Source organism: Panicum virgatum, chromosome 8K (assembly GCF_016808335.1).
Source record: "Panicum virgatum strain AP13 chromosome 8K, P.virgatum_v5, whole genome shotgun sequence".
Taxonomy (NCBI): Eukaryota; Viridiplantae; Streptophyta; class Magnoliopsida; order Poales; family Poaceae; genus Panicum; species Panicum virgatum.
This window is the reverse complement of record NC_053143.1, coordinates 48,693,891-48,717,755: the sequence shown is the minus strand read 5'-3', so window position 1 is coordinate 48,717,755 and position 23,865 is coordinate 48,693,891. Positions and strand designations below refer to the sequence as shown.

The 23,865-nt window shown below is 46.9% G+C and overlaps 2 protein-coding genes across 3 annotated transcripts in view; one reads left to right on the top strand and one right to left on the bottom strand.

Annotated features, from left to right (window-relative positions):
* Positions 1–411: 411 nt before the first annotated feature.
* Positions 412–23,865, top strand: part of LOC120644988 (disease resistance protein RGA5-like) — a 56,461-nt gene continuing 33,007 nt past the window's right edge. Inside the window, exons 1-4 of one of the 2 annotated variants that reach the window (XM_039921731.1) lie at positions 412–1,318; positions 1,745–3,709; positions 3,899–3,935; positions 14,810–14,999. In XM_039921731.1, coding sequence (XP_039777665.1) covers positions 507–1,318; positions 1,745–3,701 — 2,769 coding nt within the window. In that variant the 5' untranslated portion in view covers positions 412–506 and the 3' untranslated portion in view covers positions 3,702–3,709; positions 3,899–3,935; positions 14,810–14,999. Of the gene's footprint in view, positions 1,319–1,744; positions 3,710–3,898; positions 3,936–14,809; positions 15,000–23,865 lie in introns of those variants that run through there. The other variant, XM_039921730.1, reaches the window with a different exon arrangement.
* LOC120645000 (dirigent protein 3-like) lies at positions 16,014–16,665 on the bottom strand. Its single transcript, XM_039921744.1, has one exon. The coding sequence runs from the start codon at positions 16,661–16,663 to the stop codon at positions 16,049–16,051; it is 615 nt and encodes a 204-aa protein (XP_039777678.1). The 5' UTR covers positions 16,664–16,665; the 3' UTR covers positions 16,014–16,048.

Below are 23,865 nucleotides of genomic sequence, written 5' to 3'. Positions count from 1 at the left end.
ACTGCGCGACGGGAGCCCACCAGCCATGGTTCAGGGTCCGGATCAAGGCCCGACTCGGCCTTTGGGCCGAGTTGGGGTGGAGATCAATCTAACATGATGATCTGTTGGAAGATCTGACCACAATTTCAAAATTTTGTTTTACAGATAAATATGTGCATCATGCATGGTGAGAATCGAACTGAAACTCTGCCAGCAGGTCCCCGTCCATCTGCGTATTGAGATTTGCGAAGTTAAAACAAACTTGTCTCCTCTTGATGCAATGCATGCGGCTTCTTTCATGGAGCGCCCCGGCACTGGCAGCGGCATCCCAAGGCGTGGCACGTGCACACAGCCATTCATCACCATTTTTCTTTTGCCCCTCGTGAGAGCCACTGCACGAGGTCTGATTTTGCTCAGAAGCCAGCCTAAGCACCACAGTCAACTCTTCACACCATTACTGCTCACAGCTCACACACACACACCCCAAACTTGCTTCTTGCGCCCATAGCCAGATCCTCCGTCTGGCCATGGAGCTCGTCATGGGGGCACTGCCCAGCCTCATCCCCAAGCTCGCTAATCTGGCCGCCGGCGAGTACGGTCTGCAAAAGGAGGTGAAGGGGGGGATCATCTTCCTCCAGGCTGAGCTCGAGAGCATGCAAGGTGCTCTCGAGAAGATCTCCAAAACGCCGGCAGACAAGCTTGATGACCAGGACAAGATCTGGGCAAGGAAAGTGAGGGAGATGTCCTTCGACATAGAGGACACTATCGACACGTATATGGTGCGATGCAAGGGGGGGAGGAAGCCGGCCGAACAGCATGGCTTCAAGGAAGCCATTGACCGGACCCTTAAGTGGTTCAGGCAGCCTATGATCCGCCGTAAGATTGCTAAGGAGATCAGAGAAATCAAGAGCCATGTCGAAGAGGTAGCCATGCGGCGTGATCGGTACCAGATCAACACTGATGTTGCGAAGCCTGTGACTGTCGATCCTCGGTTGCTATTTGCTCAGTATGAGGTGAAAGAGCTCGTTGGCATTGATGAGGCTAGAGAAGAGGTAATCCGGATTCTAATGGAAGGCAATAAGGAAGTGTCCAAGCAGCGCGGCAAGATAGTTTCAATTGTTGGGTTTGGAGGCCTGGGAAAGACTACTCTTGCTGATGTGGTGTACAAAAAGATTAGAGCACGATTTGATTGCTCAGCTTTTGTTTCTGTATCTCAGACACCCGACCTGAAGAAACTATACAAGCAGTTGCTGTATGACCTTGGCAAGAGCATCAATGAAGAAACACTGGATGAGAGGCGGCTCATCGAACTACTCCGAGAATTCCTTCAAGACAAAAGGTAAGAAACACTCCTTTTCATCAATTTGTACATACCGATTTTTTTTAGCCACTGATAATTTGCACCATCTGTTCATCATACTCCTTCCGTCAATTATATATAAAGTATAAGTCTACATATGGTTAATTAAATGTTCATGGATGGTTTCTATCAAATGACAAAATACAAGCACTTAAGCTTTATCACAACATTATTAAGTGCAAACAATTTCCTAAGTGGCCTTATTTTTTGTTTTGCAAACATTTCGAGTGGATTATTTTATTTGTCCATGAACTTGCTAAACCAGATTCTCTATAGATTAAATTATCAAATCATTAGTAGTGCTCCAGTTAGCTTGATTTGCATAAAGCTGGTATATGAACAATACTTAGAAACTTTTCCGTCCTAAACAAGGAGTTTTTTTCTAATTACTTGTGATATATGTAGGTATTTTGTTGTTGTTGATGACATATGGGATATCTCAGTTTGGAATATGATTAGATGTGCTTTGCCTGATAATGATGTTGGATACACTATTATTACAACTACCCGTATTTTTGATGTTGCTGAACAAGCTGGTGGTGTTTACAAGATGAAACCCCTTTCTTCAAACAATTCTCGGAAGCTATTTTTTAGAAGAATATTTGGTAACGAAAACAAAGACAGCAATAAAGAAATAGAAAAATGTCCTGATGATGAACTTGCAGAAGTATCTGACAGAATACTAAAGAAATGTGCTGGTGTGCCCTTAGCAATTATTACAATGGCTAGCTTGCTAGCTTGCAAAGTAAGAAATAAACTGGAGTGGTACGAGGTGGATAACTCTGTTGGTACTGGCATGGAAAACAATATGAATGTGGAGAATATGAGAAAGATATTGTCTTTCAGCTATTATGAGCTGCCATGCCATCTAAGGACTTGCTTGTTATATTTAAGCATGTTTCCTGAAGATTTTGAAATTGACAAGAATCGTTTGATAAGAATGTGGATAGCCGAAGGTTTTATCCAATGTGAAAAATATGGGAAAAGTCTATTTGAACTCGGAGAGAGTTACTTCAATGAGCTCATAAATAGAAGTATGATTGAACTGATAGATGACTCAGTAACCGGCATGCCACATAGTTGTCGCATACATGATATGGTGCTCGATCTTATCCGTTCCTTTTCATGTGAAGAAAACTTTGTTACCATACTAAGTGATATGGATAGCACATCTCCATCAAGTACGATTCGGAGGTTGTCCCTTCAAAATGGCAAGAAAAGTCACGTGATGGCTCAGGCTACGAGAAACTTGTTGCAACGTGCAAGGTCAGTTGTTATCTTCCCAGCAGCCGTTGCTCAAGTGCCGGCTGCTGGCAGCTGCCGATTTTTACGTGTTCTGGATTTGGAGCATTGCAACCTTTCACATCCTGATAGCCTTAAGTACCTTGGAAATTTATACCAGTTGAGGTACTTAAGACTATATTCTACGCATATTTCTCAGCTCCCGGAAGAAATAGGAAACCTGCAGTTTCTACAAACATTGGATGTGAGGAGCAATCCTATTTCCATCTTGCCTTCAAGTGTTGTCGAGCTAAGAAATTTGATGTGCCTAGACATTGACTTGCTTAGAAGAGTGCCAAATGGAATTGGAAACCTAACATGCCTTGAGCAGTTGTCATGGTTATGGATTGATTGGTCCACCATAAACATTATAGAGGAGTTGGGCCAGCTAACTGAACTGAGGTTTCTGCGTATTGAATTGGACGAGTGGAACGACAAGCTGTTGGGGTGCCTACATAAGTTACAAAAGATCCAGGAACTACATATAGCAGTCCATCGTTGGCTATGCAACATCGGTGGATTGGATGCCTGGGTCGCTCCTCGACATCTCCGTTTGTTGAATGCAGAAAACGGCTGTTGGTTTTCTACACTGCCGGCTTGGGTGAATCCATCGTTTGTTCCGGTTCTCACCTGCCTACGGATTGCCGTGAGGGAGCTACATCAGGTGGATCTCGACATCCTCGGGAGGTTGCCAGCTCTCCGCCATCTATGGCTGATGGTGGACAATAAGAACCTGGGAATCCTTCAGGGGTTAATTGTTAGTCCTGGTTCGTTCCCGTGCCTTGAATTCTGTTACTTCTTTGAATTTGTATGGCCAGTGGTGTTTCAAAAAGGAGCTATGCCAAGGCTCAGAGTGCTTGGGCTGTGGTTGTTGTTTTATGTGCGGGAGGCAAGAGGAATTGCCAGCAGCGATGGTGGTCGCGACTTGGGCCTGGGGAACCTGCCATCACTGCAGAAGGTCATCGCTAATGTCCAATGTGAAGGCGCTAGCAAGGAGGAGGCAGAGCAAGCCAAGGCTGCGCTGAGGCATGCAGCTAAAATGCATCCCAATCATCCCACACATCATATATATGTATATTGATTGTGAAGGTGCGCTAGCTCCTGTACTTATTCCTTGCGTCAGTTTTTTCCCACCGTGCCATTTTTTCCCGCTTTGTTTTATTACAATCTTAATTGAAGATGAAGGTGGGTTAGCTCCTGTTATTATTCCTTTCTACTCCCCTTCTCCATTTCTTCTAAACTTAATTTGCGTTTATTTTTCCCGGTTTGTTTCCTCAGATTCGGATGATGGATCTTGGACTGACAGTGCTAAAAGGTATATAAGCCAGCCTGACTCTTGTTGTTCAATATAACCCCCTTTTCCACCTTATTCTGTGGGACCGAAGCCGGCGACCAGAGGGGGGTGAATGGAAGCCGATCAAAATTTCTTCTGAAATTCAAACCGTCGACCTATATCCCAAAAATCACCCAATCCCTCAAGCATTCTGACCAAAGTTTGGAGTAGCTATGGAAAAGCTAAGCCAACACAAAAGGCCTCGAACGAGCGAGCGAAAACACGAAGCGAATCGGAAGCAAAGTGGGAAAACTGCAGAACTGATCTGCCTGAACCGATCTGACCGGTGCGCTGGACCGGTCTGACCGGTGCGCTGGACCGGTCTGACCGGTCGTGCCTACCGGTCTGACCGGTAGCACCCAGAAAACCCCCGAGAAATTGGATTCAAACGGTGAATCCCGAGCAAACGACCACGAAAACCGATGAAACTTGGGGGATTGCTTCGCCCCTACCCCGTGAACATATCCCCAAAAGATCTCGTCCTAAAGTTCAACTAATCGTGAGAATTATGGGGGAGATCAAAAGGGATTGGGGTTTTCTCAAACACTCAAGAACTCGAATTCGAACACGCCAGTGATTCCAGAGGGTTTGGGTCAGAGTTGGGAGCACGGGAATCACAGCAAAGAACTCGTAGCCTCCTCTCAATCAAGTGTGCCAAAAACGAAATCGAAAATCCATTGCACAAGGCACAAAACCAGGGGATTGAATCAAATCAAAAGCCCAGAGGGCACGAGGAGGATAGGGCCTCCTTTCCCAATCAAATCCCTTACAAGGTTTCAACAATCCATGGACAAAATCAACTCAAACGAGAAGAACAGAGGGAGGGAGACGCAGGGGCGGCGGCCTGGAGAAACAGAGAGTCCACGAACAGATTACAAAAGCCGCAATTAACCTAACACAAGTGAAGGGGTATTTATACCCGCGGGACCGGTCAGACCGGTTGGTTAGACCGGTCAGACCGGTGCCAGGGACCGGTTAGACTGGTTGGCCTGCAGCACCCCCTGTACACGATCTCATCCGACGGCCGAGGTTCTTTCTTCAAAACGAAGTCTTCTCAGCGATGCCGCCGTCTTGATGAAGATCCATTCCGCGGTTTTGGAGGGTCCGCGAAACCCGGGTAGGTGGCCGGTTTTGAGAAAACCGCCAAAACCTCACGCGCGGGAAGATTCCCGCCTCCACGCCGTGGCCCTAGACGCCATTCCCGCCTCAGCCTTCTGACGGCCCTAGACGCCGCCCGACGCCCGTCACCTCCTCGCCCGCAGCGAGGCCCTAGACGCCGTCGACGCCCGTCGCCTCCGTCAGTCCCGAGACCGACGCCCGTGCCTCCACGACTTGGCGTCTTCAACCGCCGTCCGCCTCCTTGGTTTTGTGGCGCAAACCAAGAAACCCGCCTTCCGTCGCCGCTTGCACCCTCGATCCAGGAGTGGACGCCACAGCTGCCGCCCGGTCTGAGCTCCGGTCCCGGCTGCCCTTCACTGCCGTCCACCGCACGGTCCATCGGCCACAGCACCTCCACGGCAGCTCCCCATCGACACTCGACGCCCGTGTACCTGCAATCCAAAGACCAAGCGCACGATCACACCGCACGGTTGACAATTCACTCATCACAAGCAGGATAGAGTACTCTCATTCCTCAATCTCCCCCTTGATGAGTGCATTGTCAACACACCACAAACGAACCAAGAGAAGTGAAAAGAAGAGAAACAAGAAGGCGAAGAACTCAAGCAAGTGACACAAAACTCAGAAAAGCAGAAACAGTCACTTACTCAAGCAAAGATCGATTCCCTAAGACAAGGGCAACGGCTCGACGCAATCGATCAAAAGCCAAAACATGACTCCTCAAAGACAGAGGTAACGCTCGATGCAGTCATGCAAGAAGCAGGGGGAAAACGAGGAAACCCAGAGCCAAAACAAAGCAGAAACTCCCCAAGAAAAGTTTTTCCCTCTCACAAGTGCAACTCTCCCAAAATAATGCACTCACAAAGCCCTGTGCACAACAAGTTTTTCAAAAAATCAAACAAGTCTCCCTCTTGTTCGATCACTTCTCTCAAAATTCTCCCCCTTGTTGGCACATGCACACATCAAGTCTAAAAAGACCTAAAGCTCCCCCTGAAGCAAAAACTCCCCCTGAACAGATGCTATGCCATGAATGCAATGCAGGAGGTGTAAGTGAAAGCATTCAGGGATACAAAAATATGAGCAACATCTAGTCTCAAGCATGTGTGCATCCATAAACCAGACCTGCATCTAGCTCAATAGGGTATATCAAATCAGTCTAGAGCTAGGCAAGTTCAGTTTAGGAGAAATAAAAGCATCACCCATGATCTAGCACCAACAAGTAGGAAATGGAAAGCAGTGCTACTCAAACTCATACAGGTGAGCCAAACCAGCCAAAGATGTTGTTAACATTCATTTTTCCATCAAATTTATATCATGCAATTCTTAATGCCAGGGGTTGAAAGCTTGTCATGATTTACTTAGCAACGAGGCCAAGCCTATGCCAAAAGACAATCAGAAGCTTAAAGCACTCGTTTCAGTCATGCACAGCCTTGCCCGGGTTCTCACAAGTGCAAAGTGAGCCGTCCCGAAAGCTCGATCAGTGCGACAAGCAATCCCACCTGGATCTTTTCAATCCATTTCAAGAATAGTTCAAGCAATTTTATCAGATTTAGATCATTTCAAGTATGAATTGCTGAACGAAAAGGCACACTAGCATGAATAAGATAGTAAAGCACATCAACACGCCCTAGCATGCTAGTAGCCAAGACAAGGTGATCATGTTTTCAGATTTTCAAAACAAAATAGCTTAACTCAGATGATGTCATATACACAATGGAGCAAGCTATACATAATCAAGTTTATCAACTCACACTAGCAGGCACTAGAAGATCATAGCAATGTATACAAGAATGCTAGTGCAAGTGAGAGAATGCAAAATGCAAACATGTACAATGCATATGCACAATGCAACTACCAAACCTAGAAAACAAAAAGAAGAGCAAACAAGACCTACAAAGCTAACCAAAGAAAAGTCAGCGATCAAAAGGGTAACACACCCCAAGCTCCCCTCGCAAGCGAGCAAAGGTGTCCTGCTCTAGCGGTTTGGTGAGGATATCTGCAGTTTGCCTCTCAGATGGGACATGGATCAAGTCTATGTGTCCTCTCTCATGGTTGTCTCGCAGGAAATGGAATCGGATGTCTATGTGCTTGGTTCTGGAGTGTAGGACAGGGTTCTTTGCAATGCTAATGGCTGACATGTTGTCTACAAAGATGGGAACCCTACCGAAACTCAAGCCATAATCCTGCAAGGTTTGTTTCATCCAGAGTATCTGCCAGCAGCAGCTAGCAGCGGCAACATACTCAGCTTCTATGGAAGAAAGCGATACGCTAGCCTGCTTGCGAGAGGACCAAGACACCAAAGATGTACCGAGAAATTGATAAGTGCCGGATGTCAACTTGCGATCCAATCGACACCCACCGAAATCGGCATCAGAAAAGCCCACCAAAACTAGAGAACAATCAGCAGAATACCAAAGACCAAATTCAGGGGTGAATTTCAGATACCTGAAGATGCGTTTCACCACCTGCCTGTGGGAGGTGCGCGGCGAAGCCTGATACCGCGCGCAGAGGCAGACGCCGAACTGGATGTCCGGTCGCGTCGCCGTCAGGTACAGGAGGGAGCCGATCATGCTCCTGTACTCCTTCTGGTCCATCGTCTCGCCGTCCAAGTCCTCATCAAGCGCCGTAGATGTACTAATCGGAGTCGGCTGAGGAGACAAGTCGCTCATGTCGAACTTCCGCAGCAAGTCTCTAGTGTACTTGGCTTGATGGACAAAAGTGCCCTGAGGAGTTTGCTTGATTTGCAGTCCGAGGAAGAACTGCAACTCACCCATCATGCTCATCTCGAACTCCCTGGACATCTGCTCAGAAAACTTGGAGACAAGAGCGTGAGAAGAGCCACCAAAGATAATATCATCCACGTATATCTGAACCAAAAGGAAATCAGTGCCAGATCGCATGAGGAACAAAGTTTTATCAACAAATCCCATTTTAAAGCCCAGAGCCAGCAAAAAGGTTTTCAATCTATCATACCAAGCTCTAGGTGCCTGTTTCAAACCGTAAAGAGCTTTCTGAAGTTTATAAACACGGTTTGGAAACTTGGGATTTTCGAAACCAGGGGGTTGCTTCACATAAACCTCTTCTTCAATAAAGCCATTCAAGAAGGCAGATTTAACATCCATTTGGAAAACCTTAAAACCCTTGGAAGCAGCAAATGCAAGAAAGATTCGAATAGCTTCCAAATGAGCAACAAGGGCAAAAGTTTCCTCAAAATCAATACCCTCTTTTTGGCAAAACCCCTGGGCAACAAGATGAGCCTTGTTTCGAACAACCAAACCATCATCACCCTGCTTGTTTTTGAAAACCCACTTCGTTCCGATGGGATTACAAGCAGGTGGAGGCTCGACCAAAACCCAAACTTGGTTTCTTTCAAAATTTTCAAGTTCCTCATGCATGGCATTGACCCAATTAGAATCAGAAAGAGCATGTCCAATATCTTTAGGCTCAAAAGAGGCAACAAATGCTGAATGAGCAAAGCCAGCGATACTTGTTACCTTGGACCTGGTGACTCGCTCGTTGAGATCACCTAGCATCAGTTGAGGTGGATGGCGACGCTGAATATGTTGCGGTGCTTCCCGTGTCGAAGTCGCCTCCTCCTCAACCAAAGCTGGTGCCTCCTCAGGTGCATCTGGTGTAGCCTGAATCACCTCCTTGAATAGCCCCCGTGAAGTAGACGTAGTCGGATCGGGGCCGTCGTCATCGTCCGAGCTCGTGGCAGAGATAGCTGGGTCCACAGCACGCGTGGTAGCCTCAGCCTCGCCATCTGCAGCTTCTTCCTCCTCATCTTCAAAGATGGAGGTGCCGAGCTCATCATCTCCTACAACTTCAAAGACAGAAGAATTGCACGGTGCAGTCTCGTCGAAAGTGACTTCACAAGTCTCTCTGACGATGTTAGTATCAATAATCAGCACACGGTATGCTCTAGAGTGAGAAGCATAACCGAGAAAAACACCGTCAGATGAGCGAGACTCAAACTTATCAAGATTTCCATCTTTCAGCACAAAGCACCGGCAACCGAAAACTCTGAGATGGTCAACACGGGGCTGGCGTCCAAACCGCAACTCATAAGAAGTCCTGTGCATGAAAGCACGCAAGAAAATACGGTTGGACACGTAACAAGCGGTGTTAACCGCCTCAGCCCAGTATTTGCGAGGAGTCCTATGCTCATCGAGCATCGTCCTCGCCATCTCAACCAGCGTCTGATTCTTCCGCTCTACAACTCCATTCTACTGTGGAGTGTAGGGACAAGAATACTGATGTTCAAGCCCTTGATCACTGCAAAAGGCGTCAAAACGAGCGTTTTTGAATTCTGTGCCATTATCACTGCGAATCGCTCGCATGGCCTGGGGTAGCTCGTTTTTCAACCTCAAGATCAAGTCTCGAACAAACTCAAAAGCCTCATCCTTGGTTCTCATGAAAAAGACCCAAGAATAGCGAGAAAAATCGTCCACAATCACAAGCACGTACCACTTCCCACCAACGGACATCACCCTAGAAGGACCAACTGTGTCCATGTGTAGCAACTCTCCAGGGTGAGCGGTCATCACCTGATTAACAGGCGGATGAGAAGCGGCAATCATCTTCCCGTGGCGATAGGGATGGCAAACAAGGTCCTTTTCAAACTTCAATTTGGGCAATCCTAAGATCAGACCAAGTGAGCTCAGTCTCGACAACAAATCGAAGCTCCAATGTCCAAGTCTCCTATGCCACTTCCACAAATCAGAAGAAGGACCAGCCATCAAGCAATGAGAAGGGCCAAAAGGAGTTCCAGAGAAGTCAACCAAGAAAACTCGATCACGAGGTGTAATCCGGCAAACCAAATCTCCCCTGGAATCCAAAACACGAGAGCAACCCTCCTTGAAGCGGACTTCAAACCCCTCATCAAGAAGTTGCGAAACAGAGAGCAAATTAAAACCAAGATTCGAAACCAAAGCAACTTCTGTCAGGGTAAAGCGATCAGAAATCCGAACAGCGCCAAGTCCACGTACCTTTCCTCTTCCATTATCCCCGAATACAATGTACTCCTTTGAGCGCATCGGGGTGAGGCTGGAGAACCATTTGTCATTTCCGGTCATGTGGCGCGAACAACCGGAGTCCATGATCCACCTGTTCTCCAAGCCTCCGACCTGCACATCAGTAGTGAGACAAAGGGTGAGCAAATGTCTCAACACTGGGGTTAGCAAAGTGAGAAGTAAACCAGTGTCGAGCCATTTGCTCTACAAAAGGGTTAGCAAAACCAGACAAAGCGTATCCCCCGTCCCGTCTACCGCGTGACTGACGAACACCACCGCGAGGAAAGCGTGGAGCCTCAAAACCTCCTCCAAAGCCTCGGTCTCATGGTCCATAGCCGTACTGAAAATGACCAGGAGCACGGCCGGCAAAGCGACCACCTGCTGGAGCACGGTAACCACCACCGTCTCCCTGACCTCCACCTACACGGCGCGCCCTAGCATCTCGCCTATCACCACGCCGAGAAGGACCATGCACCCGAGCAGAGTACATGTCCGCGTTCCGTCTCTCCTGCTCTCTCCTCACAGCTCGCTTCCTCCTGAAGCAAAACTCCTCCAGGTGACCTTCCCTGTCACAGAACTCGCAGTGGTACCTCACCTCACGCTTGGGAGGTGGAGGCCTAGCCTGCGGACGGGGAGGAGTAGCCCTCTTCTTCTGGGCAACCTAGGCTGTGGCAGCAGGGAGCGTGTCGAGGGAGTTCCTCAGCTCATTGGGCTTTGGAACCCAAACCTGCTTCTGTGGAGGTGCTTTCGGTGGTTCTTTAAGCACACCATCCGCGGGGTCAACAAGCGAAGGCTGCGTGCTCGTGCTAGCAGTGTTTCCAGCAGCCTTGCCAATCTTACCGTACAACCTGTCAAAGTCTGACTTCATGTACGTGTAACCGACCCCAAACCCATCACCACGCTTGAACTGCTTGATCATCATGCCCAACTGCGGCTCACTAGCAGAAACCCAACTAAGAATCGCCCTAAGATAGGTATTCTCATTCTCCAGGTTGGCTTTCTCTACCGCAAGATTATCCAAATCAGAAATTAAACCAGGGCAAACAGAGCAGTCAATATGTGGGCTAGACTCTATGACCTTAGTCTTTCCAAAAGACTTGATCAATGCGTTCTTCTCCTCTAACTCCAACCTAAGCGTGGGACAAAGCTTACAAGCACCAAGCAAAACTGGCCTAGACTTCATCTCCTCTAGCTCGCACACAACAGTAGCAAACTTGGACTGCAAAGAAGCTAGATCAGACTTGAAGATAGGACACTCCTCACATTCAAGCACATCGCTAACAATAGGAGCATCCTTAACCAGTTCTAGTTCATGCTTGGCCTTAGCGAGCTCATGAGACACGTCAGCAAGTGAAATCTTAGCAACATCTAAGTTCGCGACGTTCTCATCATGCTTGGCACGGAGAGCAACAAGATCGTTCATGTGAGATATGCAGCCAGCGCACTCATCCTCACTAGACTTCTCTCTAGCACAAGCCAGCTCAGCCCTAAGCTTTCTACGCTCTCTAGCTGCTTTCTTAAGCAGCCTCTTCTGGTTGTCGAGAGCGGCGTACAACTCCCTAACCTCTGTATCAAGAAGGTCGATCGTGGAGTTTACCTCTGAATCGCTCTCGGATCCAGGAGAAGAGCCGGAGTGCGTCGGTGTAGCGTGTCCACCTGAAGACGCACGAGCACCATCAGCTTCGCCCGCCATGGTGCAGAAGCTCTTGCGCCGACCGGCCGCCAAGCAAAGGCCGATGAAGCCGGTGGCTTCCTTGTCCCGCTTCTTCTTCTTCTTGTCGTCGTCATCGGAGGTCGGTGAAGAAGAGCGGTCGGTGTCGGAGCTCTTGTCGAGGTCGTTGAGCTGCGCCAGGAAGGCCTTTTCCCGCTTCTTGGCCTTGTATTGGAAGCGCTTCTTGAGCGACTCCTTGTCGAAGCGTCCTCCCCGGTCACGACTGCAGTGCTTGTGGCGCCGACGCTCCTTGTTGGAGCCTCCCTCGTCGCGGTCGCGGTGGCGGTAGTAGTCGAAGGAGTTGTTCTGGCCACCACCAGACTTCTTGGGGCAATCGGCGATGAAGTGGTTCAAATCGCCGCAGTTGTAGCACCCGGGGTTCTTCTTCCTCTGCCTGTTGTGATAGACGCGCTGGAACTTGCTGATGAGGAGGCACAAGTCGTCGTCGCCCAGCGTCTCCAGCTGCTCATCTAAAACAGAAGGCAAAGAGGCAAGAGAAAAGCCAAGAGCAGAGTTAGCGTTAGAGCTCGATCCACCTGGGCCAGTCACAAGAGCGATGCTCTTGGAAGGAGGGGCACCATTGAGCTTGGCTCGTGTCTGGTTATCGACCTCCGTGGCCTTGAGCTTGCTGAAAAGCTCGTTCATGGTCAGAGTCTCATAGCCTGCAGACTCAATGATCGTGTTCACCTTGAGATCCCACACAGAGCGGTCAAGTGCGTAAAGCAACTTGAGAGCCTTCTCGTGCTCTGTGTACTCAAGGGCACCAGTAGATCTGTTCGCATTGACCTTGTTCACAATCGACTGAAAACGACTGAACATCAAGTCAATGCTCTCACCCGGCTCCTGTGTGAAGTTCTCGTACTCACGCCGGTGAGTCTCGAACAGTCTGGCCTTCACCTGAGGTGTACCCTCGTGGTAGTTCTCAAGACACGTCCAAATTTTGTGGGCTTCCTGAAAACCCTGGACGCGTGAGAACTCCGCACGAGAAACGCCAGCGAACAAGGCATTGACGGTCTTGGCGTTAGCCTCGTGCTGGGTCACCTGAAGAGGCGTAGTCCGAACAGCCAGCACCTCGTAAAGCTGGTTCTTGGTAATTTCCCAGACCTCGGCTCCCATGCTCTGCAGGAAGGCTCTCATGCGAACCTTCCAGTAGGCATAGTCCTCGCCGGAAAACACCGGGATCTTACCAAGACTCGCCATGGTCGCCGAGTGGTTTTCGAACCGGTTAAGGTATTGAAAACCTCAACCAAGCTCTGATACCAATTGTGGGACCGAAGCCGGCGACCAGAGGGGGGGTGAATGGGAGCCGATCAAAATTTCTTCTGAAATTCAAACCGTCGACCTATATCCCAAAAATCACCCAATCCCTCAAGCGTTCTGACCAAAGTTTGGAGTAGCTATGGAAAAACTAAACCAACACAAAAGGCCTCGAACGAGCGAGCGAAAACACGAAGCGAATCGGAAGCAAAGTGGGAAAACTGCAGAACTGATCTGCCTGGACCGGTCTGACCGGTCATGCCTACCGGTCTGACCGGTAGCACCCAGAAAACCCCCGAGAAATTGGATTCAAACGGTGAATCTCGAGCAAACGACCATGAAAACCGATGAAACTTGGGGGATTGCTTCGCCCCTACCCCGTGAACATATCCCCAAAAGATCTCGTCCTAAAGATCAACTAATCGTGAGAATTATGGGGGAGATCAAAAGGGATTGGGGTTTTCTCAAACACTCAAGAACTCGAATTCGAACACGCCAGTGATTCCAGAGGGTTTGGGTCAGAGTTGGGAGCACGGGAATCACAGCAAAGAACTCGTCGCCTCCTCTCAATCAAGTGTGGCAAAAACGAAATTGAAAATCCATTGCACAAGACACAAAACCAGGGGATTGAATCAAATCAAAAGCCCAGAGGGCACGAGGAGGATAGGGCCTCCTTTCCCAATCAAATCCCTTACAAGGTTTCAATAATCCATGGACAAAATCAACTCAAACGAGAAGAACAGACGGAGGGAGACGCAGGGGCGGCGGCCTGGAGAAACAGAGAGTCCACGAACAGATTACAAAAGCCGCAATTAACCTAACACAAGTGAAGGGGTATTTATACCCGCGGGACCGGTCAGACCGGTACGCTGGACCGGTCAGACCGGTCAGACCGGTGCCAGGGACCGGTCAGACTGGTTGGCCTGCAGCACCCCCTGTACACGATCTCATCCGACGGCCGAGGTTCTTTCTTCAAAACGAAGTCTTCTCATCGATGCCGCCGTCTTGATGAAGATCCATTCCGCGGTTTTGGACGGTCTGCGAAACCCGGGTAGGTGGCCGGCTTGGAGAAAACCGCCAAAACCTCACGCGCGGGAAGATTCCCGCCTCCACGCCGTGGCCCTAGATGCCGTTCCCGCCTCAGCCTTCTGACGGCCCTAGACACCGCCTGACGCCCGTCACCTCCTCGCCCGCAGCGAAGCACTAGACGCCGTCGACGCCCGTCGCCTCCGTCAGTCCCGAGACCGACGCCCGTGCCTCCACGACTTGGCGTCTTCAACCGCCGTCCGCCTCCTTGGTTTTGTGGCGCAAACCAAGAAACCCGCCTTCCGTCGCCGCTTGCACCCTCGATCCAGGAGTGGACGCCACAGCTGCCGCCCGGTCTGAGCTCCGGTCCCGGCTGCCCTTCACCGCCGTGCACCGCACGGTCCATCGGCCACAGCACCTCCACGGCAGCTCCCCGTCGACACTCGACGCCCGTGTACCTGCAATCCAAAGACCAAGCGCACGATCACACCGCACGGTTGACAATTCACTCATCACAAGCAGGATAGAGTACTCTCGTTCCTCATATTCTAATCATAGTTTTGTATATTTGTCTCATACTAGACAGCAAAATTTTTATTCTAAAATTAATTGCGTTTGTTTTGTCGTGCCCTGTTGCCAGACGGGCTCTAGTTGTCCCCCCCCCCCCTCCTATGTCCTAAATTTCCCCTCTTCATCTTCTTCTAATCTTATTTTTTCGATTTCTGTCTCAGATTCAGATGATGAATAACGAACCGGATAAAAGATTTGAGTTAATGCAAATGATAAGTTGCTCGTAGAGCTCGGCCACATTTGCAGAGATTAGATTGCTCACCCATGGACAGTACCAAACAACTCGAACCTGTATGTAGTGATGTTATCTACTCAGTTTCCCATGGAAATGCCACGTCTGTGGGTTAGATTTGGTTGGTTAACAACTATTACGATCTCTTGTATGGTCTGTTGGTGTTGAGTGCAGCAGCTTGATCTCTTGAGGCTCTCAAAACCAAAATCTTTTGCTTATTTTCTGCATTGTATTTGTCCTGCCGCTCGTTCCTATTATTCTTCACGAGTGTTGCTTATGTGACGAAAAAGGTCAAGTAGTTATTTTGCGTGAGACTTCAGAGCATCGGTGCCGGAATGCATGGTTTTTTTGAGGGGTCAGGAATGCATGGTCGATCGCTCTGTTTCTTTCTAATACAGGGCAACTGATGTAGCATTTCATTGCAACTAAGACGCCTGCTCTGTTTTGGTGCGCGACGAGAATATGACATCACTAGATAGTAGTGATTCCCCATGCTCTGTTTTGGTGTGCTCTGTTCTAAGGATTACTCTAGTCTGCAGAACATGGTGCCGAAACATGAATGTCAGGTCAGCTGTCCCAGGTGTGCGGTCACCTTCTAGTTCTAGCAAAGATCGCACCCATTGCTTATTTTCTGCATTGTGCTCTGTTCATCTCATCTCATCTGTTATTATTGATGCATTGCATGGATAATTTGATGACCCCCTATGCTATGTTCTGTGCATATCTCTGCTCCGACCAACCGGCTGCCGGCAACACTCGTCAGGAGCGAACTGCCTGTATTATCATCCTTGCTGATTAGCTTCTCTCTCAATTACATGTGGGTCCCACCTATCATCACCCACCTCTACTCCCTGCTCTTCTTCTTCCTGTATTATCATCCTTGCTGATTAGCTTCTCTCTCACTTACATGTGGGTTCCACCTGTCATCACCCACCTCTACTCCCTGCTCTTCTTCTTCCGGTTCCCTCCACCGCCGGCCGGCGAAGCCAAGGGATGGATATGATGCAGAGAACACATGCATCAAGTCAATTAATAGCTTGGAGGAGCCAAGATTGACCAGCAATATAATTCAGCCAAGATTGCAATCTCTGCTGTGTTATTCGATCATCGCAAAATTAAAGACAGTTGCCACGATCGAGCATATTTAATTTAATTGTGCTATATATTATTAGTTAATCGATCGCAACAGAGATGACCACCAGTTGCCACCGGCGGCGCTCACCGGCGGCACGGACATGTGCACGTCGAGCTCCACCATCACGTACCCCTCAGACACCACCAGCTCGACCATCCTCCACGTCAGGTAGCCGGCGGGGCGCCGGAGCCGGCCCGTGCCGCCGACCACCGCGGCCTCCGCCTTGTCGTCGTAGACCCTGACGCGGCCGGCCATGGAGAAGGTGCTGCCACTGTACGGCCCCGCGGTGAGCACGACGGTGACGGCGACGGCAAGCACCTCCTCGTGCTGAGAGGCCAGCATGTAGGTGCCCTGCGCCGGGCCGACGGCCCGCGCGCTGGCGTTGGGCTCCTCCGTCACCACATCGTCGATCGCCGCCGTGTCGCCGAAGTAGGCGCCCGGCTCGACGTCGTGCGGCGGCCCGACGCCGTGGATGAGGTGGATGGCCGTCGTCCCCGGCCCGCGCATCACGTCGTGCATGTACAGCCGCAGGTGCACCGGCTGCGGGCGGCCGGACTCGGCGGCGAGCAGGAAAGCCACGGCGGTGGCGAGCAGGAAAGCCGCGCCGGCGACGGCGATGAGCTGCTTTGCGGAGGAGCTGGGGGCCATTGTGAGAGCTCGGGACTCAGCGAGATGTCTCGATCGTCCATCTTGCTTATAGCCGGCCGGAGCGATCGAGGAGACATAAAGTAAGACAACGTGCATCACGTGTTGTCAGAATGTACATACTCTGGCTGTTTCTTATTAACTAGTTTAGATGCACATGCGACAGACACGTAAATTAAAAAACCTAATTAGATTTTAACTTAAAATATATTTATTTAAATAATTAAAGTAATATTGAAAATAAATTTCAAAATATGTATCATGATAAATATTATCGATACAAATTCAATGCAACAAGTATAATTAAGAATAAAACTATGGACGATCAAAATTGGCATTAGACAATACAGACCGGTCTGACACAGGGTTTACAAAACCGGTGGGAACCGGTCCAGCCCGGTTCCGGTTTGGGCCGTTACCAAACCGGCCAAAATTCAAAATTCAAATTTGAATTCAAAAAAATAAAAAAATCCTAAAAATACTTCAAGGTGCGACGAATCTAATGGTGTCAAATTTTCTCAAAAATTCGTTCATTTAACATACTTTTCGGGCATTTAAAGTTAAACCAAAAAAGAAAAGAAAAAAATGAGACGGCACATTAAGGCCCACTTGGTAAACCGGTCAAACCGGCCGATAAATCGGTCAAACCGGCCGGTATACCGTTCCAAACCGATTACACATGCGATTTTGAATTTGCATTTGAATTCAAACTGGTCAAACCGACCGGTAAACCGGTCAAACCGGCCGGTATACCGGTCCAAACCGATTACACATGCGATTTTGAATTTGGATTTGAATTCAACTGGTTTCCAGTCAAACCGGTCCGGTAAACCGCTACCGGAGGGCGGCGGTTTGACCGGACCAGTCGGGATTATTAACCCTGGTCTGACAGGTGCGCCCTAACGGTCTGACTGGTCAGACGCTGTAGCCGGTCCGCCAGCAGCCGACCAGTCTGACCGGTAGGGTCGACCGGTCTGACCGGTCTAAGTGGAATTCGAGTACAACTAGGGATTTTAATAAATTTTAATCTTCTAATAGGATTTGTTACGGGATAAATCCACCCCACCCTATAAATATAAAGGGTCACGGCCGATTAGGGTATCCAATCGATCAAATACAAAAACTTTTATCTTTTTTACTTTCTTTTTGCCCTAGCTTTTTCCCATCTACTATATGTTGTTCCTCCTTCATCTCTATGTCGATTGAGGGCATTCTAGGTGGCCTGCCAACCCTAGAACAACCTTGCGTGTGCCTGCCCCGACGGGTCCTTCCCAGGGGACGTTCGTTGGTTTTGCTGCCGGCCTGCCCGGCGACAACCGGTCTGACCGGTATACTCGACCGGTCTGACCGGTCTGAGCATCGGTGTTGTGTTGTGCCGTCGCTCGCTGCGCGTTCTAACGCTTTGGTGTGTTGACCCTTATTCTGCGCCAACATACTTTTTGGCGACTCCGCTGGAGAAAAGAAAAAATAAATTGGTTGCCATGACCGGTATTCCTAAACCTGGTGAAGTTGATGCTGCTAATATTCGGAGACCGAATGTTCAACAACTTCTGGCCAAGCATCAGAAGATTCTTGATGACATCCAGAAGAAGATCAGAGAAGGAGATCCAGAGGCTAGAAGAAGAAGCCATGAACCAGTACATCTCGGACTTCTCCATCGATCGACAAGGAAAGGTCACGACGGATGCCGCCTTCGATGCTTCACAATTTGAGGTAAAATTCGATGAGAACGAACAGCATGTCCTTAATTCTGAAGTAGCTAATGCTATAGATAATGTTGTTTCTTCTCATATGAATAATAAGTTGAAATTTATTGGTCAAAATATGCATGATATGTTTGATTATCGCTTTAGCCGAATTGAAATAAATCTTGGTATGAAATCTGTCGGTAATAATGCATGTACATCTAATACCGATAAGACAATGCATGGTTCGGCAATTACAACTAATAATGTTATTGTGACTAATTTGGCTAATCAGCGAAACTGAATTAATTATAATGCATCACCTAATGCCAATGTGCCATATGGGACAGCAAATTTGTTGCGACATTCTACACCGCCGAAGTTTGCTCAACCTAATAATACACCGATCACTAATCGGCTTAACGCCGATGATGTTGGATCAGGTAGTATTAAAGAGGAGGTGATTAAGATATTTCGGCAAACTTTTGGCATAGAGTCTAAAGCAAAATGTCGATCTTATCAAAGAACATACCCTGAGAATTACGATTATGTTGCATATCCTCAAGGGTTTAAAATTCTGAATTTGTTAAATTCACTGGTGATGATAATAGAACTACATTGGAGTATATTGGTCAATTTATTATACAATGTGGTGAAGCTAGCACTAATGATATTTACAAATTAAGGTTATTTTCTTTATCTCTATCGGGTGCTGCATTTACTTGGTTTATTTTATTGCCACCCAATTCAGTTTTCACTTTTGCTGATTTAGAGCAAAAATTTCATGATTATTTCTTTAGTGGTGAAACTGAATTGAAATTGTCACATCTTACATGGGTTAAGCAAAAGATACATGAAGGTATTTCTGAGTATATTAGAAGATTTAGAGATAGTAGAAACCGATGCTATAGTTTGACAATTTCTGATAGAGATTTAGCTGATCTAGCTTTTGCTGGTTTATTTGATTTTCATAAAACAAAGCTAGAGGGACAAGAATTTCTAGATGTTAGTCGAGTCTTACAAGAAGCTCCGTCTAATGAATGCCGAGCTAAAGAGACTAGAGATTCACAAAAGTCCAATGAAAAGCCTAATCATCCTGTTTATGTGTTTGGGTGTGATTCCAATTGTTCGGACGATGAAGGTAAAGATGTTTATACCGCTGAATTTGTTTGGCCCTCCAATGATAAACCTTGCGTTTGCTTTTCTCTTAAGCCGATTCATAAAGATCGCCAAGAAAGATTTACTTTTGATGTATCCAAATGTGAGAGGATATTTGATGAATTATATAAGAATGGATACATCAAGATGTCGCATGCCATACCGCCGCTTGAAGAATTAAAGCGGCGAGCTTATTGCAAATTTCATAATACTTTCTCTCATGCGACCAATGATTGCAATGTACTTCGGAGGCAAATTCAATCGGCTGTTAATGAAGGCTGAATAATTGTTCCACAAATGAAGGTGGATCAGAACCCTTTTCTGCACATACACATCTGCTTGAATTGAGTAATCCTAAAGTGTTAATTCGGCCAAATCATACTGAATTGGCAAAAGGGAAGAATATAATTATTGGTGAAGAGAAATCTAAGCTTTTGAAATCATACCAGGAAGCTCTAGCAAAGAAGGTCCCTGAAGATTCATTGAAGAATTCAACGCTCGGGGGGCAAGAAAAGGACAAAGGCGCCAGGTCTGCTCAGACCGGTCTGACCGGTCGCTCTGGGAGTTCTGGAAAAAATTCCAGAAATAGTAAAAAAAATGTCGAGTTTTAAAGAACTCTTGGCCAAATATGAGAAGAAAGGGGTCGTCCAGAAATAGAGGGGACGGCCAGATAGAGCCAAGGATACAAAGCCATCATCGTCTCAAGAGCAATCGAATTTAAGTCAAGGTAATTTATTTAATGAACCGATTGCTTCATGGTATTGCTGTATCTTTGTTATATGCCCTTAGATTATAGTAGGATGCACATGTAGTCATATTATATTCATTATCCTCCTATATATCCAAGTTTTGCTTCACAAAGACCGATTAGCGATAATCTGATAAAAAAGAACATTGATTGCAGCAAAGAGTGTGAGAAGAGCATAAAATAAAATTCAAAATATCTATAGCCGAGGTAGTGTCCCTCAGGCTTGTCTCATACTCAAAAGAGGAGGCTGCAACGGATGCGCAAGAAGGAGTCCATGGAACAGCAAGCAGAGGTTGTACCAGCAAGGTCAGCAACCATGAAGCAGGTATGGAGGCCTAAGCAAATTGTTTCGTCACCAGCTTGAAGAAGAAGCAAGATATGGCCGATAAATTGTTATCGCCCTTAGCATAAAAAATGGCCGATGTATTCATCGCCCTTAGACAATTTTGTTCCAGAAGAGTGTTCTTTGGCACGCAAGCTTTGTCAAAGAACAGGGGGCATATGTTGACGACCAAAATTGGCATTAGACAATACAGACCGGTCTGACCGGTGCGCCCTAGCGGTCTGACCGGTCAGACGCTATAGTCGGTCCGGCAGCAGCCGACCGGTCTGACCGGTCCAAGTGGAATCCGAGTACAACTAAAAATTTTAATAGATTTAGTTCTTGTAATAGGATTTCTTGCGGGATAAATTCACCCACCCTATAAATATAAAGGGTCACGGCTGATTAGGATATCCAATCAATCAAATATAAAAACTTTTATATTTTTTTTGCGCTAGCTTTTTCCCATCTATTATCTGCTGTTCCTCCTTCGTCTCTACGTCGATTGAGGGCGTTCTAGGTGGCCTGTCGACCCTAGAACAACCCTGCGTGTGCCTGCCCCGACGGGTCCTTCCCGGGCGACGTTCGTTGGTTTCGCCGCCGGCCTGCCCGGCGACAACCGGTCTGACCAGTATACCCGACTGGTCTGAGAATCGTTGCTGTGTTGTGCCGTCGCTCGCTGCGCGTTCTAGCGCTTTGGTGTGTTGGCCCTAGTTCTGCACCAACAAAAACTACCTGCATTCTTTCTCCTAGCTAAATTGAGCTGAACACTTGTCTCGGGTACGGCGACGAAACGGTCGTCATCTCCTGTGAATTTCAATTTGCAATGAAATGGAGTCATTTGATTGATGGTGGCTTCAGATTGATACCTTACGGCAGCAAGCGTTCGCGAGATGTTGCTGTAGAACAGTGAGCTGTAGATGCTGCCGCCGCCGCCGCCCCTGATGGCGCCGCAGACGGCCGGGGGCCATTGTGAGGATGAGCTAGCTAGCTTGGGACTGAGAGCGATCGATCTGTTGGAGTGCTGGTAGCTGGAGTGTCTCCATCGTCCGTCTTGCTTACAGCCGGCCGGAGCGAGGAGACATAAAGTAAGGTACCGTGCATCATGTGTTGTCGCAATATATATACTCTGTTCGTTTTTATTAATATATGAATGAATGTTATATATCTGTACATATATAATGTATGTACTCCCTCTGTTTTCAAATATATGTTCTTGTTCTAAACATATATTAAAATAACACTTTCGTTCTTCAAGAATTTTGAAGAGTCAAAACAATCTCAAGTTTGACCAAGATTATAGAGAGAAATATAAAGATTTATGATATCAAATTGTTGTACTATGAAAATATAATTAATAAAAAAATCTAATAGTACTTAGTTTATATAATAAATATCATTATTCTACTATATAAATTTGGTCAAACATAAAAATTTTTGACTCTCCAAGATTATTGGAATGCCTTATAATTTAGAACGGAGGGAGTTGTATGTTTGAGTGTCATATATTTACACTCTCGCTTTAGAAGAAAATGACATATAGTATTAAAAAACGGAGATGGTACGAGTTTGGGTGCTTTGATGTAGAGGCAGGCTCGAATATGATTTCATTATCTGAAAAAATGAGTTTGGCTGCTGCCTATACATGTATACATGATCTTACATTTTGCTATACTTTCATATAAATTGCTTGTGCGGTACACTTGTACTCCCTCCTTTCACTTTTATAAGGCGCGAATGTATATCAAGATTTCAATATTCAAACTTTGCAATCTTTGACCAACAATTTAACTATTAATTTTTACTTTTACATTATAAATTTTATATGATTGGATTGATATATTTTACTAATATAAGTTTATAACAATAAGTGATATAATATATGATAAATCAATAGTCAATATATTATTTGAAAGATTGTGCCATATTATACTATAAGTTATAAAAGTGGAAGGAGAAAGTATAAAGTAGAAGGAGGGAGTACTTGCCTTTGCTGCAACTTGCATAGAGACAAATATTTTGGTTCACCACGATCGGCCCCATTGCATTAATTATCAGCTACAACAGGCAAGCTTGGTGAGATGTCAGTGCAGCAGGGTACTACATTTTGGGTACGGATATGATCATGGGGATAATCAGATAAAGATGCTGGTCCTTGCTCGTACGTGCAGTAGCTGCTAATTATTGTCATTACTCGTGATTAGAGAGTGAAATTTAGAAAAACTTTTGCACAGTTATTGTGTTTAATTTCCTTCTGCCATTAGTCTATTGCCTACCCTTAGGAGCTTCCGAGTTCTACGTGTACTGGATTTACAAGGTTGTGATCTTTCAAAAGGTTACAGGCTCAAGTATGTTGAGAAGTTATTTCACTTGAGGTACCTGGGATTAGGTGACACACGCATTGCTCAGCTCCCTTAAGAAACAGGGAACATACGATTTCTACAAAAACTGGACCTGATGGGCACCTGCATCTGTAGCTTGCCATCAACCGTTGTTCAGCTCAGACATTTGATGTGTCTCTACATCGAGTCATATACAAGATTGCCAAATGGTATTGGGAGCCTAACAAGCCTGGTACGCTGCTTCGTGAGGGAGGCGAGAGTAATCCCCAGCAGCGATGGTGGCTTTGGCATGGGCCTGGGGAACCTGCCATCGCTCCAGGATGTCTGGGTTTACTTGAAATGTGAAGGCGCTAGCAATGAGGAAGTGAAGGATTTGAAGGTTGCGTTGAGGAACTCGGTTGAAATCAATCCCAATCATCCAAAACTCCACATATACTGATGAATCGAACTTGACATGCGGATGAATATGAAGGTGCGTGATCCCCGGTCATTTTTTTCCCTACTTTCATCTTTCACGTTCCATCTGACCTCAATTTCTTCTACTTTTCCTCAGTTGATGGACTGAAAATGAAAGACAGGAGAAACTGCTGAAAATGGACAGGGCCCCAGAGGAAAATATTTGTAAGCATGCATATCCCCAAGCCTCCCGGCGAAGGACCTCTGCTTCACTCCGTCGGAAGTCGACCTTTTCCTTTTGTGCAATGAATTTGGATCACAATATAACAAAACTGATATGTTTTCTTTTTTGGGTACTAACTGACCTGTAAAGCAAGAATCCTGGACATAAGGATGATTATACCTGCATAATTTAGAATAAAAAAATCTACTTGATTGAACAAGTACATTAGACCAAGAACCAGATGCAAGAAATTCCAGCTTTTCTGGTTGTATATCGAGAAAAGGTTGTATTTGTAATTTTAGATTGTAATACTTGAGAAATAATTAATATA

Coding starts and splice junctions, on each gene's coding strand:
- LOC120645000 (XM_039921744.1), bottom strand. CDS start 16,663: ATGGCCCCCAGCTCCTCCGCAAAGCAGCTCATCGCCGTCGCCGGCGCG.